General features: G+C 42.5%; 1 protein-coding gene across 1 annotated transcript in view; it reads left to right on the plus strand.

The window, feature by feature from the left end:
- Window positions 1-9736: 9736 nt before the first annotated feature.
- The window catches only part of tmem37 (transmembrane protein 37), a 46575-nt gene continuing 40577 nt past the window's right edge, over window positions 9737-15734 (plus strand). Inside the window, exon 1 of the mRNA XM_041201064.1 lies at window positions 9737-9888. Within this exon, the coding sequence (XP_041056998.1) occupies window positions 9865-9888 (24 nt within the window). The 5' untranslated portion in view covers window positions 9737-9864. The remainder of the gene's footprint in view (window positions 9889-15734) is intronic.

Genomic DNA, 15734 nt, shown 5'->3' on the forward strand with positions numbered 1-15734 from the left:
GCCACACATGGACAATTATGTTTTGGAGATCCATTTTATATTTATTCCTCACTATATTTTGCACATTATAGTCCATAAATCATTGTTACATCTTGCAGAGGATTGTTAATTCTTTGGGGAGGCTGGATGGGTAGGTGTTGTGATAGATCATGCATATACAGTGCTAAATGCTATTGTGATCCTTGGAGATGTGCACTTCTCCTTCATTTCCACACTTCAGTAATGTTTGCAGCAATATAATGTCTAACTCATTGTGAGCAATGCCACAGAAGATCTGCTAGTAGTTGTAAAATATGATAGTTAACTCCCTGAAACTAAAATAAAAGCAAAATACTGTGGATACCAGGAATCTGAAATAAAAGCAGAAGCGATGGAAAAACTCTGCAGGTCTGGCAGTATCTGTGGACAGAAAAACAAGACTAAATGTTTCGAGTCTAATATGACTCTTCATCAGAATTGGAGACAGGTAGAAAAGTGATGGGTTTTATGCTGTTAAAAAGAGGGGAGGGGCAGAAGGAGCAAAATAGAAAATCAGGGATAGGTTGGAGGTCAGGAGAGATTAAATGGCAAAGATAGCATGGAACACAAGGCAAAGGGAGGGGAATAAAGGCAGTGCTGACTTTTATTCCACTATTAACACCTGCTTTAATCTTTAATACTATTATTACCACTCCCTTTGTCTTATGTTCCACGACATCTTTGTTATTTAATCCCTCCTGACCTCCAACCTATCCCTGATCTTCCATCTTATTTCACTTTCCCTTCCCACCTTTTACAGCAGGATAACACCCATCACATTTCTATCTCTCTCCAGTTCCAATGAAGAGTCATATTAGACTCGAAACGTCAACTCTTTTTCTCTGCACAGATGCTGCCAGACCAGCATTTTTTATTTTTATTCTTGAAACTAAAATTGATTGAACTAAAGGAGATCACATAGCAAAGATCATAAACAATGTGCACAGTTAGAGTTATCAAATGGAGCGACTGCATAACAATGCAACATGTTTCATTGATACTGTGCCTTTCATATAAAAAAATGTCCCAGAGTGCTTCACTGAGGCATAATTTATAAAATACATACTGAGTCAAAGAATGAGTTGCTCGGAGTGGTGACCAAACATTTTGTGAAAAAGATGAGGTATAAAAGGATCTTAAAGGCAGAGAACAAGATGGAGAGCTGGAATTCAGAAATTAAAACAGAAAATGCTGGAAATACTCAGCAGGTCTGGCAGCATTTGTGGGGAGAAAAACAGATAACAATGCAGGTCGATAATCTTACATTAACTCAGGATTGTTTCTAACATCATAAAACCAGAGAAGAGTACAGCACCACGGGGGCTGCTCAGCCCTTGTGTCTGTGCCAAGGCTTTGGTGAGAGTAATCCCAAACAATCCCATTACTTTATTCACTCCCCTGTATCTTTCTGTTGCTCCTAAGAACACTCACAGTAAGAGATGAATATATTAAACAATTCCATACACAATCACTAGATGGAGTCAGTGTACTTCTTCAATAAGTGAAATTTTACAAAGCTACATTCACTCTGAGTACGTAATCGCACATGATTTATCGTTCACAAACTGTATAAACAACCCATAAACGGAGCTTGTGGACCTCTAACTCACTTAGGCAGGATTTTGAACTTTGGTGCAAAATGGGCACAAAATTGGCAATACATCGTGCCATTTTCCCAAGTCGATAACCAGGTGGCCTGAAAAATGGGCAGGATTTTTCTGCCCTGCAACCATTTAACATTCCATGGAGTATTAATTATCTGCAGATGACACATCCGCCCCCTCACTCGGCTGGAGGCCCTGCCTCAGTGAGCTGCTGGCCGGAGGCTCTGTAGTCCCAGCAATGCCAGTGGCAGCAATGGCTGGGACTGGAACAATAAGGGGAGGTGATAGCAAAGTGGTATTGTCTCTGGGCTAGTAATCCAGAGGGGTAATGTGCTGGGGAACTGGGTTCGAATCCTGACATGGTAGGTGGTGGAATTTGAATTCAATAAAAAACTGGAACTTGAAACCATTGCTGATTAGGGAATGGTTAGGGAAGAAAATCTGCCGTCCTTATCTGGCCTGCATGTGATTCCAGATCCACAGCAATATGGTTAACTCTCAACTACCCTCTGAAATGGCTGATTGCTGTTACTCAGTTGTATCAAATCACTGCAAAGCCTCAAAAAAGGAATGAAACCTGAAAATATGCAGATGACCTGGGCACCAGAAATGACAACAGCAATCAGCCCTGTTGACCCTGCAAAGCCCCTCTTACTAACATCTGGGAGTGGGTGGGTGTCAGTGCCAAAATTGGGAGTGCTGTCTCATGGACTAGTCAAGCAACAGTCTGAGAAAGTCATCCTTGTGGATTCATATCTTATAGATAATGTTCCCAGACACCAACACCATCCCTGCATTTGTCCTGTCCCACAGGCAGGACAAACCCAGCAAAGGTGGTGGCACGATAGTATACAGTCGGGAAGGAGTTTACCTGGGAGTTCTCAAAATCGACAGGACCCCATGAAATCTCATGGCATCAGGTCAAATATGGGCAAAGAAACCTCCTGCTGATTACCATGTACTGCCCTCCCTCAGCTGATGAATCTCCATGTCGAACACCACTTGGAGGAGCACTGAGGATGGCAAGTGTGCAGAATGTACTCCAACTTTAATGTCCATCACCAAGAGTGGCTCGGTAGCACCACTGCTGGCTGAGTCCTGAATAACATAGCTGCTAGACTGGGTCTGCGGCAGGTGGTGAGGGAAAAACATACTTGACCTCATGCTCACCAATCTGCATGTCGCAGCTGCATCTGTCCATGACAATATCAGTAGGAGTGACAACTGCACAGTCATTGTGGAGATGAAGTCCCGCCTTCATGTTGAGGATACACTTCATTGTGTTGTGTGGCACTACCACCGTGCTAAATGGGCTAGATTTCGAACAGATCTAGCAACTCAACACCAGGCATCCATGGGGTGCTGTGAGCCATCAGCAGCAGCAGAATTGTACTCAAACACAATCTGTAACCTCACGGCCTGGCATATCCCCCACTCTACCATTACCATCCAGCTAGGGGGTCAACCCTGGTTTAATGAAGAGTGCAGGAGAGCATGCCAGGATCAACACCAGGCATACCTAAAAATGAGGTGTCAACCTGGTGAAGCTATAACACAGGACTACTTGCTTGCCAAACAACATAAGCAGCTGGTCATAGACAGAGTGAAACGATCCAACAATCAACGGATCAGACCTAAGTTCTGCAGTCCCGCCACATCCAGTCGTGAATGGTGGTGAACAATTAAACAACTCACTGCAGCAGGATGCTCTGCAACTATCTCTATCCTCAACGATGGAAGATGCCAGCACGTCAGTGCAAAAGATAAGGCTGAAGTATTTGCTACAATCTTCAGCAAGAAGTGTCGAGTGGATGATCCATCTTGGCCTCCTCCGGAGGTCCCAAGCATCACAGATGCCAGTCTTTAGCCAATTTGATACAGTCCACATGATATCAAGAAACAGCTGAAAGTACTGGCTAGTGCAAAGGCTCTGGGCCCTGACAATATTCCGGCAATAGTACTGAAGACTTGTGCTCCAGAACTTGCTGCACCCCTAGCCGAGTTGTTCCAGTACAGCTATGCACAGTAGACAGAACAAACCCAACCCAATCAATTACAGCCCCATCAGTTGACTCTCCATCATCAGTAAGGTAATGGAAGGGGTCATCAACAGTGCTATCAAGTGGCATTATCTTAGCAATAACCTGCTCACTGACGCCCAGTTTGGGTTCCAGCAGGACCACTCAGCTCCTGGCCTCATTACAGCCTTGGTTCAAACATGGATAAAAGAACTGAACTCCCGAGATTGACTGCCCTTGACATCAAGGCAGCATTTGACTGACTGTGGCATCAAGGGGCCCTAGCAAAACTAGAGTCAATGGGAATCAGGGGGGGAAACTCCCCGCTCATTGGAGTCATATAGCACAAAAGAAGATGGTTGTGGTTGTTGGAGGTCAGCCATCTCAGCTCGAGGACATCACTGCAGAAGTTCCTCAGGGTAGTGTCCTCGGCCCAACCATCTTCAGCTACTTCATCAATTACTTTCCTTCCATCATAAGATCAGAAGTGGGGATGTTTGCTGATGATTGCATGATGTTCAGCACCATTCCCGACTCCTCAGATACCGAAGCAGTCCATGTGCAAATGCAGCAAGACCTGGACAATATCCAGGCCTAGGCTGACAAGTGGCAAGTAACATTTGCACCTCACAAGTGTCAGGCAATGACCATCTCCAACAAGAGAGAATCCAACCATTGCTCCTTGATGTTCAATGGCATTACCTCACTGAATCCCCAATTATCAACATCCTGGGGGTTACCATTGACCAGAAACTGAACTGGACTGGCCATATAAATACAGGTCAGGGGCTAGAAATCCTGCAACAAGTAACTCACCCCCTGACTCCCCAAAGCCTGTCCATCATCTACAAGGCACAAGTCAGGAATGAGATGGAATACTTCCCATTTGCCTGGATGAGAGGAGCTCCCACAACATGCAAGAAGCTTGACACCATCCAGGAAAAAGCAGCCTGCTTGATTGGCATCAAATCCAAAAACATTCACTCCCTCTACCGTCAATGCATGGTAGCAGCAGTCTGTACCAACTACAAGATGCACTGTAGGAATTCATCAAGGCTTCTTCGGCAGCACCTTCCAAACCCACGACCACTACCATCTAGAAGGACAAGGGTAGCAGAAAGATGGGAACACCACCAACTGGAAATTCACCTCCAAGTCACTCACCATCCTGACTTGGAAATATATCACCGTTCCTTCACTGTCGCTGGATCAAAATCCTGGAACTCCCTTCCCTAACAGCACTGTGTTACATGGACTGCAGCGGTTCAAGAAGACAGCTCACCACCACCTTCTCATGGGCAACTAGAGATAGGCAATAAATGCTAGCCCAGCCAACAAAGCCCATATCCCATGAATTAATTTTTAAAAAAGCAGTCCCCAGATTCTATGTCCCGGAGTCCTGGGCTAGGTAAGTGTGGGAGCGTCTCACATGGGGAGGGGAGGGGAGTTGAGACTGGAGGAAGATAGGGAGAGTGGTGGGGGTCTTGATGGAAAATCCCGGGGCGGGGAGGGAATATCCTTGGGGATGGACCTTGAGTGGGGCACCCGATGTGGAAAGGGTGCCCTTGAGGGAGGCATCCACCCCCCATACCCAAAGCCTGAGCAGGGTGACTTGGCAGCTTCCCCCTGCACTCAGTGTCTGAACTCCTTCTGTCAGCCTCAAAATTGAGGCCAGGTGGGAAGCAGGCCACTTAAAGGCCTCAATTGAGATGAGCGAATGGGTGGTGGGAGGGTCACCTGGGGAATTTTACCAGCCCACACCCGCCCCTGCCTGCAAGCCCACCGGTAGGGGACTGTAAAATTCTGCCCCATTTTCCAGTTCAGTCCTCATGTGAATTTTCATGGTGAGCTGCAGGCACCAAAAGATCACCCTAGAAGGTATTTCACCACCTTAGAAGCTTTTTAGATGCGGATCCATATGTGTGACACTCTAATGGTGTCCAAGTCCATGTGGAGACAGCCAACTAAGAGGCTGCCTTGAGCAGTCCTGCCCAACTAAGGATGGCAAATAGACTCAGCAGGTGGAGGGCTAAATGGAGCAATTGAGGCTCCAGTTGGCCAGCATTCCCAGTGAAAAAGGTAGGCACTGCTAATGTTGGATGAAAACAATGAGGACACCTTAAGATAAGACAGGTTTTTATTTGTTTTTAGACCTCCCTGGTGACAGGAAGTGCATTAATTATACATCTAGCTCCATAAAGAATCTTCTGGTTTGTTGCTGGTCCATTCATGCCCTCAGTCCCCAGAATCTTCACCATTCCCCTCCAGGCTTCTCTATACAAGAACTAGACAATTTTCCACTATTAGTAATTGGCAAGCTACAGGGCCAAATCCTAACAGCTGCTGAGGAGCATTGTTAGAGGCAGGAGAATTTATGAAAGCTGTATGTTGGGTCACCACCTGACGTATTTTTGCCTCCGAGACATATAGCGAAAGGCTTGTCTAGAATGGCAGTATCAGCAATTAAGTGCTCAGTTAGAAGCAGAGTGGTCACGTTGCCAAAATCTCCCATCTCCAGCCTTCAGGCTTCAGCCTCAGTCAGGGGCCTGTCCAGTAGATCTTGGCAGCATGACCATTCCACCCCCAATCGAACACTTAATGCCAATAATTGTTACCTGGATAGCCATTGCCATTCTGAACGCACCTGCGGCAAGATTGTTGAGAGACTGGAACCCATCAGGTATACGACCTGACATACAACTTTCACAAGTTTTCCCTCCATCCCGTCTCCAAAGTCAGCTTTGCATGGCTGATAAGAATCTGCCTATGATCCAGCTTGTCCACAGGGGGCCGGTTAGCTCAGTTGACTAGATGATTAGCGTGAGATTCAGAATAATGCCAACTGCACGGGTTTGATTCCTGCGCTGCCTGAGGTAGATTTGGAACCTGCCTTGTGACCCTGCCCTGAGAGTGGAAGGCAATGGCAAACTACCACTAATGAAAAGGCTCAGGATGAAGCATCAATAGACAATGAGACAAAGGACCCTCTTTTGGGCAGAACACTCATGACATGACACTTGATACAAGCTGCCAGTTACTGACAATGGAAAATCACCTCATATCTACATGGAGAACATGGTGGGGAATGGTGAAGATTTTGAGGGTGTGTATGAACTGGGGACATGCCTGAAGATTTTTTTTGTGGAGCTAGATGTAGCAATAACACACCTCCTCTCACCAAAAAGTTCCAAAAAGAAAAACTTACCTTTTCCTAAGCACACTCCAGGAGTTCCTTAAGAACTGTTAGTTAGGCTGCTAAATACCTGGTACATCTGGGTTTATAATGCACAACATGTGGAGTGCCTATTTGTTAATTAAAATTACAATTGAAATCGTACAGCCTAGGGTCCCAATTTACATATTTAAACAACCTCCCACTTGTCTTGCGCAGAAAGGCTGGGCCCCAATTGGAAGTTGCTGGGAAAATGGGTGTCCAAGATGTCCTCCAGATATTCCTTTACCAGTCATTCCTTTGTCAAGTGAGAAATGAGCAATTAGCAGTCAAATACCCCACTGGCACCACTTATGTTAATCTTAATGCCGTCCATTGTGCATTTTTTCTTCAGCATCACCATCCAGAATAAAATCTCATCATGAATACATGATAATATCAGCAGGAGAGGTGTCTACTTTTAATGGTGGCACCATCCTTTAACACTTTAAGGAAGTGCTCAGGTAGCATGTTCAGTGGTACCAAGTTATAGCTAATAAATGTTACATCATTTACAGCACAAATAATTAACAGGACCTCTGGTTAAAGGTGACAGATTCTATTATTATTACATGATATTATGGAATTTGTAGGTGTGTTGGAAAAATCAAATTCCTTAATTTTATCATCTATTCTATAAAAATAGTAAATAATTGGCCTCGATTATTATTAAATGTTTTTATATAACTTTAAAAATAAGTTTTGCTTCAAGTTTTTTGAAAATACAATATTCACAGCAAGATCATGGGCATATTAGAGGTAGATATCTGGAAGTTGGTACTTATTGATGATCACTCCTGTGAAGCATCTTGGTGCGTTTTATGATGTTATATGCATTCTATAAATGCAAGTTGTCATTATTATTGTTGGCAGTAATGGGCAGTGAGGAGAATATTGTGGGATTTAGCAACAGTTATGGAAAGTTTTAAGCGTTGGTAGTGTTGGAGTTTGTTTTGTGGCAGCACTGCAGAGGGGAAGCTTGGGGTGTAGTAACACCAAGGGGAGGAATGTAGGCTTTGGCTTACTGATTAATTGTGGTGTACAACATGGAAAGATTGGGAAGTTTTTGGACTTTACTTCATATTCTCAAGTTCAATTCCAAAGGCCACTTGGATAGATGATCTTCACATTGTGCGGAGTAGAGTGTGCTTTTATCTGCTCATTATCTAGGGAACTGTAATGATTAAACATTCTCTCAGGCCAAGCTTCAGGCTAAAATGTACAAAATAAATGTATTATTAGCAAGTAACAACTGTTGTTACAACTCAGACTGCCAGGCAGTGAAGGGTATAACTGGAACCTAGTCTTTATGTGCATGAAAGCTTTTATTTACAGAGCTATACATTATATATCATGCACCGTAAGATCCAACAACCCTAGCTATTTCCTTTGGAACATGGGCTGAAAGTCCATGGGATGGCAGGGAATGCACTGCTAAGTGCAGAGGGTGAAAATAGTGTAGAAAGAGATCAGGGTCCAGAATTGAACTTGTTCTGAGCTTTTGGATGTGCATGCATTAGTGAACCAGATGGGTTTTTATGACAATCTGGCAGATTTATGGTCACCATTACAGATGCTGTTTTTTAACCCCAAATGGAAATCGAGTAGAGATCACTGATTTGTGATAAACTTCAATGTTTTATGTTATTAATTTCATTCTAGAACTCCTTGGAAAAGTTATAACTTGGTGATTGACGTGTAAGGGATTTTAGCTGTGTAGTAAGTTACAATTACTCCAGAAAAACTCTCAGATCCTGAAAACCTCATATAGTTGTGGAATGTTAAATGTCTGTATTCCACACTAAAAGAGCCCTTGGATTTTTAAATTAATAAAATTTAAGTTGTTTTTTGATATTTCAGCTTCACTTTCTAAAAAGTTATAAAATGTAAATGTTTAAAACCGCTGCTAATTCCTGATTTGCCCTTTCTGAGAATTCTTCAATATGATTGGGCTGCTTAGTGTCTGCTTGATTGCATCACTGTTGCTCGAGGTCAAGAGATTCCCTGATGGTGGCACTAGACTAAAATAAGCAACAGAAAAGGTGAGGTCTCCACCAGAAAGCTCACTGGATCTCTGTAGATAGCTTTCTTCAAGATCAGTTGTCGGCAGTGTCACTTTGTCCTCTGACCACAGAATCTGGCTGTTATCTCCCATGGTAACTAGGTGTAGGAATTGTGACAATCATTTCATAACGGCAGGCACTGCACAATCAACAGTTTAATATCTCACAGGTCAGTCGGTCTCCCCAAATGTCGTACGCAACCCCTCAGTTCCAAATTACAAAGTGCATTAGTTCAAAAGGGGTCATCAGTGTGCGTCATCCCCGTCTTTAGCATGTGATATCCTCCCTGCAATAGAGAGTCTTATTCCAGTTCACTGAAGTCAGTTGCAGCCGCACCAATTTGACAGTGTAATACAACACTGTCAGGGAATTGGAGTTGCTGAGGATTTCTAGGCATAAGTGGTGTAGCTGGCCCATGAAGTTCGTCAACACATTTTTTGCTCGCGGATGTTTACACCACACACATATAGATTAGGGATTCTTTGTACATGGGTTGCAACCTTTCAACCGTCATCTAATGAGTTTCAACCTGGTAACTGGTGATTAAGTCACCGTCTCCAACTTCAGCCGTGCGTGAAGCACGCAGCTTTTACAAAACACCAGTAAACAGATGTTTCTGCACCACCGAAATCAAGCCTAGCCCCGTATGAATTGACAGTTTTCCATGTCGGCTCCACCTAGTCCGCCCTGAAGCCACTGCCATTCTGTTTACCATTGAACCGTGCAGCGCCTGACGTTCCAGTCAAGTCAGCAAAATAGTAGCTTTTCCGGACCGCCCGTCTTCTATGTAGCGCATTCGTTAATCATAAACCACCCCCCCCCCCCCCCCCCCCCCACCCCGCCTGCAATGTTGGACTCTTGACTCCAGAAATGATCGCGAAATCTTCAATGTTTGCAAAGAAACAGCTTCGCCTTTCTTAACCATCTCTGCCGGCCGTGCTCCAAACACCATGAAGCCTACTTTCCTCTTAAAGGTACATTCAGTCTCAAAATGTTTTGTTTTGCAATCCTGCAATAAGGAAAAATAGGGGAACTTTGCAGTTATTTACCCGAAGAGCGACAAATATGATTTTTAAAAAATATATATCGTACCTGTCAATTTAAACTCAGTATTTTGTGAGATTAACAATCCAATGGTTCGAATTTAGGTATAGGTCTGCGAGGGAGGGAGAGGAAAGTCTGGAGGATGGGATAGAGTGATTGCTATTAAACCATTTCAACATTCTTTTAAAAGTTTTGATTGTCCTTTAATAGTCTCAAGAAAATCTGATCGACTTTCTAGCTTCTCCTCTTCTGCCCTCCAGTAATTGACAATAAGAAAAATGAATTGCGAACAGCCCCTTAAAGGGGACCTGGTAATATGAGGCACAAAGACTCAACAGGCTGGTCAATGTCTGAAAATAAATTAAAGGACTCCAGCCCCGATTGTTATTTGCTGACCTGATGGCAACTCCTAATTTTATGTCATTGCTTTGATTTGAAAGTTTCTTCTCAGCTTAGTATGGAACAAATTGTTTAAACAAATTGTAGTGTTCCAGAAAAAGTGCTGCTGGTGAATAAATGCTATACATTTGCAAACAAGGCAGTTTCCTCCTAGATTATATGTCACAATGTACCCCTCATAATATGACAGTTGGCTGCAGCTTGAGCACTTCACATTGCCCCCCATTTTGATTTTAACTTTGGATGAGCACAACAATCACCCACCCCATCTGAGGTATAGGTCTGAAAGCATTTGGAATAGTTTTACATATTAACAGTTTGTGAAAACAACAATGCAACTTTAAAGCCCCTCTCCCGCCTCCATTTATAGACTGGTAAATGCAAATTGGCAATTGTTTATGGTCTCTTATCAGAATTTGCTGGAGGAACACTAACTGGAATAAAAATAGAAAATGCTGGAAAAACTCCGTCAGGTCTGGCAGCATCTGTGAAGAGAAAAATTGGACTAACTTGACATTTCAATGAATCCCAGTGACTGGCTTAAAAAAAGTGACTGTAGAACAGAAATCTTCAATGTGTACTAGAGTCACTGACAACTTATTTAAGTTCCATTTCACAGCAATTACAGTTGCGATACTTGTAAAATAAAATCTGAAACCTCAAGTGAAAAGAAAAGAAAAATTATGCTTCAATGATAGCATAAAAATGCTCTGTTTAAAACACCAATCGTGTTTTTAGTACTCCATGTTATGCATACTTTCAAATTGTATATTTAAGTGAGGAAGAAATGTTATGAGTTTTTTGTTTCAGTTTCAGATTTGTCATGCATTAATTGGATTGCAGAAACATGGAAAATGGCCCTCAGATATAGTTTTGAGAATTAAAAACGATCCTTGTTCTAATTTGTAAGATGCATGTTCTCAGAGCTTGGTGTAATCTTAAAGTAGGAGCAGTGAAGTGTCTGATCACCTTCTCAAGGAGTTATACAGTAGTTGTTGAAATGCCTGCTATTATTTAAAATTCATAACTTGCACAGAACATCTTACATGAAAAACTGAAATAAATAAGCAATTCCTTCTGAGTAGAATTCCTGTTTACAGTTACCAATAATACCTAATCTTGTCTGTTGATTTAGGATTTGTTTCTTCCTATGTGGCCTGGTGGCAGGTTTTATTTGCTAATGCTGTATGAAACTACTTGGGACACTTTACCAGACAGAATTTTCTGGCTCCGCCTGCCGGCAGGATCCTCCAGTCCTGCCAAAGCCAATGAACTTTAGGCTGGCTCGCCGCATCAGTCGTGGGGGAACCCGCTGTGGCAGGGCCAGAAAATTCCAGCCACCATGTTAAAGCAGCTATTTAAAAGCAAGTTCTTGCCCTTTGTATTTCTGACTCTTAACCTTACAACTTATAATTTTATGTTTTTGACAATACAGCTTATGTTTTCCGTCTAAAGGTGCGTAAATTGGGAAAGTACATAGAATCACTGAAAAAGCTTCTGTTTATTTGTGCTCAATAACATTCAAACAGTACAAATCAGTGGATAGCATCTTACGACTGCCGGGGTGGGATGGCAGCCATCAAAAGGTGTGTAAAATTGGATGCCATAGCAATGATGTTATTCCCAACGCCTACCCATCCCTCTGCCATTTTACCAGCGTTAGGGGAGGCAAGGGTGGCTCTCTCACCTACGAGTCAACTGAGGCCCTTAAGTCGCCAATTAATGGCCATTTAACGGCCTCTTGTTGGCGCTGGGATTTTGCCTGTGACAGTGGATGCAGGCACCAAGGGTTGAATTTAATGGTCTCAGTGGTAGGCCCATCCAATGGTAGAGAGCTGGTGGCAGCTCTCTCACTCTCGGGCGTTCACGCCTGGTGCCTTCTCACTCTCGAGTGTTCACGCACCATCCCCCCCCCACCCCCCAACCTGATTGGCCAGCTTGATTGGCACCACATCCGCAAACATTCACGTCCTCCACCACCAACGTTCAGTAGCAGCGGTGTGTACCATCTACAAGGTGTACTGCAGGAATTCACCATGGCTCCTTAGACAGCGCCTTCCAAACCCACGGCCTCTACCATCTCGAAGGTCAAGGGCAGCAGATGGATGGGAACACCACCTGGAAGCCCCCCTCCAAGTCACTCACCACCCTGTCTAGGAAATATATCGCCGTTCCTTCATTGTCACTGGGTCAAAATCCTGGAACTCCCTTCCTAACAGCACTGTGGGTGAATCTACACCACATGGACTGCAGCGATTCAAGAAGGCAGCTCACCACCACCTTCTCAATGGCAACTAGGGATGGGCAATAATTGCTGGCCCAGCCAGTGAAGCCCACTTCCCGTGAATGAATTTTTAAAAAAATTAATACCAATCAGGCACTATCTTTATTGGCAATGAGGTCCTCAAGGTGTTCAGGGTGGATATTTTGCCACTGAAAGCTGCCAGCCTACCAGAAGTGGTGTTGCTGGGACCAGAGAGCTGCCAGCCAATCAAATGGCCAGCAGCTGTCTAAGGAGGGACTCCCCGAATGGGAACAGAAATCTTTCCTCAAGCTAATGGCTGTTAAATGGCTGCAGGGTGGGTTAGCCAAGTGGGGGCTTGCCCACCCCTGGTTTTTACAGAAAGGAGCTTGGGTGGGGAGGTGGGGCTGCGGGTGACCCTGCCCCCAGCCTAAAATTTGGCCTGGTGTTGCTGAATTGTATTGCCAGTTGACATTACGTTTTCTCCATGTACTTTTAAAGACCACAAGATTTCCCTCGGCATTCTTCATAGTGAATGGAGGAGGATGAGCTGGCTGATTTATAACAAAAGGGTTGTTATGCCATGTAATGTATGCTATGTTATCAGCACCACTGATTTACAATACATAAAATATTCTTTTTTATTCCATGGTTTTTCACAGCAGCATGTGTTCGAATATAGGTTTTGGTTCCCTGGTGAACTACTGAGGTTTCTCAATTGTGAAAGGAGGATAAAATAAGGGTCAGATTTCAATTATGGTTACATTATTTCTTCCCCTAGATAATCAGAGAAAATACCAACTATTTCTAAAAATCTTAAAGCCTACTCAATATTCATAATAATCAAATTCTATATAGATAAGCAGTGATTGTTTATTTTCAACAAGGTGTAGGTATACATTTTTCAGTATTATTTTAAAAATACATAGAATTACATACTCCAATATCTCCTCAAAAAATTCAAAAGCTTAGTCAAGCAAGATTTTTTCTCTTGAAATCTATGCTGACTATTCATCATTGTATTTTTCATTTCTAGATGTTCTTCTATTGTCTCCTTTAGTACAGATTCCATTCTTTTTCCTATCGCTGATGTTAAGTTGATGGTCTGTGATTCTGTGGACTTTTCTGTCCTCCTTCTTAAATATAGGAATTACGTTAGCTTTCCATCAGTCCTTTGGCAATACACCTTTTTCTAATGAATTATTAAATATGAGCAGTAATGCATCTGCTATCTTTTCTCTAGATTTTTAAAAAATACATAGATGCAGTCCATCTGTGCCAGGGGTTTTGTCCTCTTTGAGTTTGTTTGAATTTATTTTATTTGTTCAGTACATCGCTTTTTAATTTTAAATGCACTTATCTTATTACTCATCTCATCATTCAATATCAAGTCTACCTGTTCTATTTCCCTGCTAAATACTGAAGCAAAATAATTATTTAATATTTCTGCCATCTACCTCTTGTTACCTCTGGTATTATCTTTCCTGTCACTCCATGGTCATATTCCTATCACAATCTTCCCTTTTGATTGATGTGCCTGTAAAATATTTTACTTTTTTTAATGTGCCAATCACACTCTCCCTTTCCTGAACCTATTCCCCTAGGCTGTGGCTATATTCTGGGTAAAACTGTCCAGAAACTTCTTCCTCTCCCCTATGTGTCAGAGTCTCTCCAATTTGAACTCCAGCTCACTGACTTGGAGCTGGAGTGATTTGAGAGTGAGACATCTCCTGCAGATATGTTTGCTTCAGACAGTCTCACTGCCCACAAACTCCCACATTCTGCAGTCCAGACACACAACCTGCTCTGCATATCTTAGACTCGCTTTATGTGTTTAATTAATTAAGGTCTTTATTCAACAAATTTGTCATTATATGAAGTAGTTAACTAGTTAAGCTATAATTTTAATAGGGTTCATATACTTTCCTAGTCCTAGGTGAAACTATTTCCCTAGTTTAGAGAAGATGAAAGAAACTCACCAATCAATCACCCATCTACTTACCTATTTAATGCCTCTGGACCAAAGCTCCAAGGCACATTGCTCCCTCTCTCAGACTACTCCTTGTTCCATAAAAGACCAGGACAGCACCTCTTCCCTCACTGCGCCAAATTCCCCAAGTTAAATAAATACTCTGTCACAGCAGTACTCCATCAAGTTGGGCTTCATGCTACTTACTGTGTGCATAAGCAGTACCTCCTGTATTTATATTATCTGAAATTTCAAAGACCTGAGTTAGGCCCTGCTGACTAGGGAACCAGTTCAAACTAGCCACCTAATTATTTAACTAACTGTGTGACGGCCACCAGCGGGCTATTTGTTTACTACTGACGAAGACTGAAAGAAACTACATGTTAGAGTTAATGTTAAGTTAAATGCTAAGTGCAAACTTGACCAGATTTTAGAAAGAGATCTACCCTTAAAATTCTCTTATTCACCAAATTCCCCAAGTTAAGTGAGTACTCTGCCACAGCAGTACCCTTTCAAGCTAGACTTCATGCTACTTATACAAGATATGTTTTAAAACCTCTGGAAGGCTAATGTTTGTTAAATTTTGTTTTATATTGCGGAGAACAGAGACCAACAACCTTAATCCTTAATCCTTAGGGAATCATGCAGACTTGATGAGGGAAGGAGGCAAATATATTTTGGAACGTGTACTATTCATGTTTGTTATTGCTGTGCTAATCATTCATAATTTCCCTGTTTGTTAAGGTCATTAACACAGGTATGGCCTGAAGTCAAATATTTGCTTGTCAATCTGACCCTGAGGAAAAATGCTGAAGTTATCTTTGTGCACATACCAAACATCAACTTCTTTGTAATAATAAAAGCAAAAAAAACTGCGGATGCTGGAAATCCAAAACAAAAACAAAAATAAAAATACCTGGAAAAACTCAGCAGGTCTGACAGCATCTGCAGAGAGGAATACAATTAACGTTTCAAGTCCGTATGACTCTTCAACAGAACTGCTGTCAGACCTGCTGAGTTTTTCCAGGTATTTTTATTTTTGTTTTTGTTTTGTTATCAATTTCTCTGTTCTCTTCACGAATGCTGTTTAACTTGCTGGGTGCATCCAACATATTTTGTTTATGTTTTAGATTTCCACCATGTGCAAAATTTTGCTTTTTATTCTC

Source organism: Carcharodon carcharias, chromosome 12 (genome assembly GCF_017639515.1).
Source record: "Carcharodon carcharias isolate sCarCar2 chromosome 12, sCarCar2.pri, whole genome shotgun sequence".
Taxonomy (NCBI): domain Eukaryota; kingdom Metazoa; phylum Chordata; class Chondrichthyes; order Lamniformes; family Lamnidae; genus Carcharodon; species Carcharodon carcharias.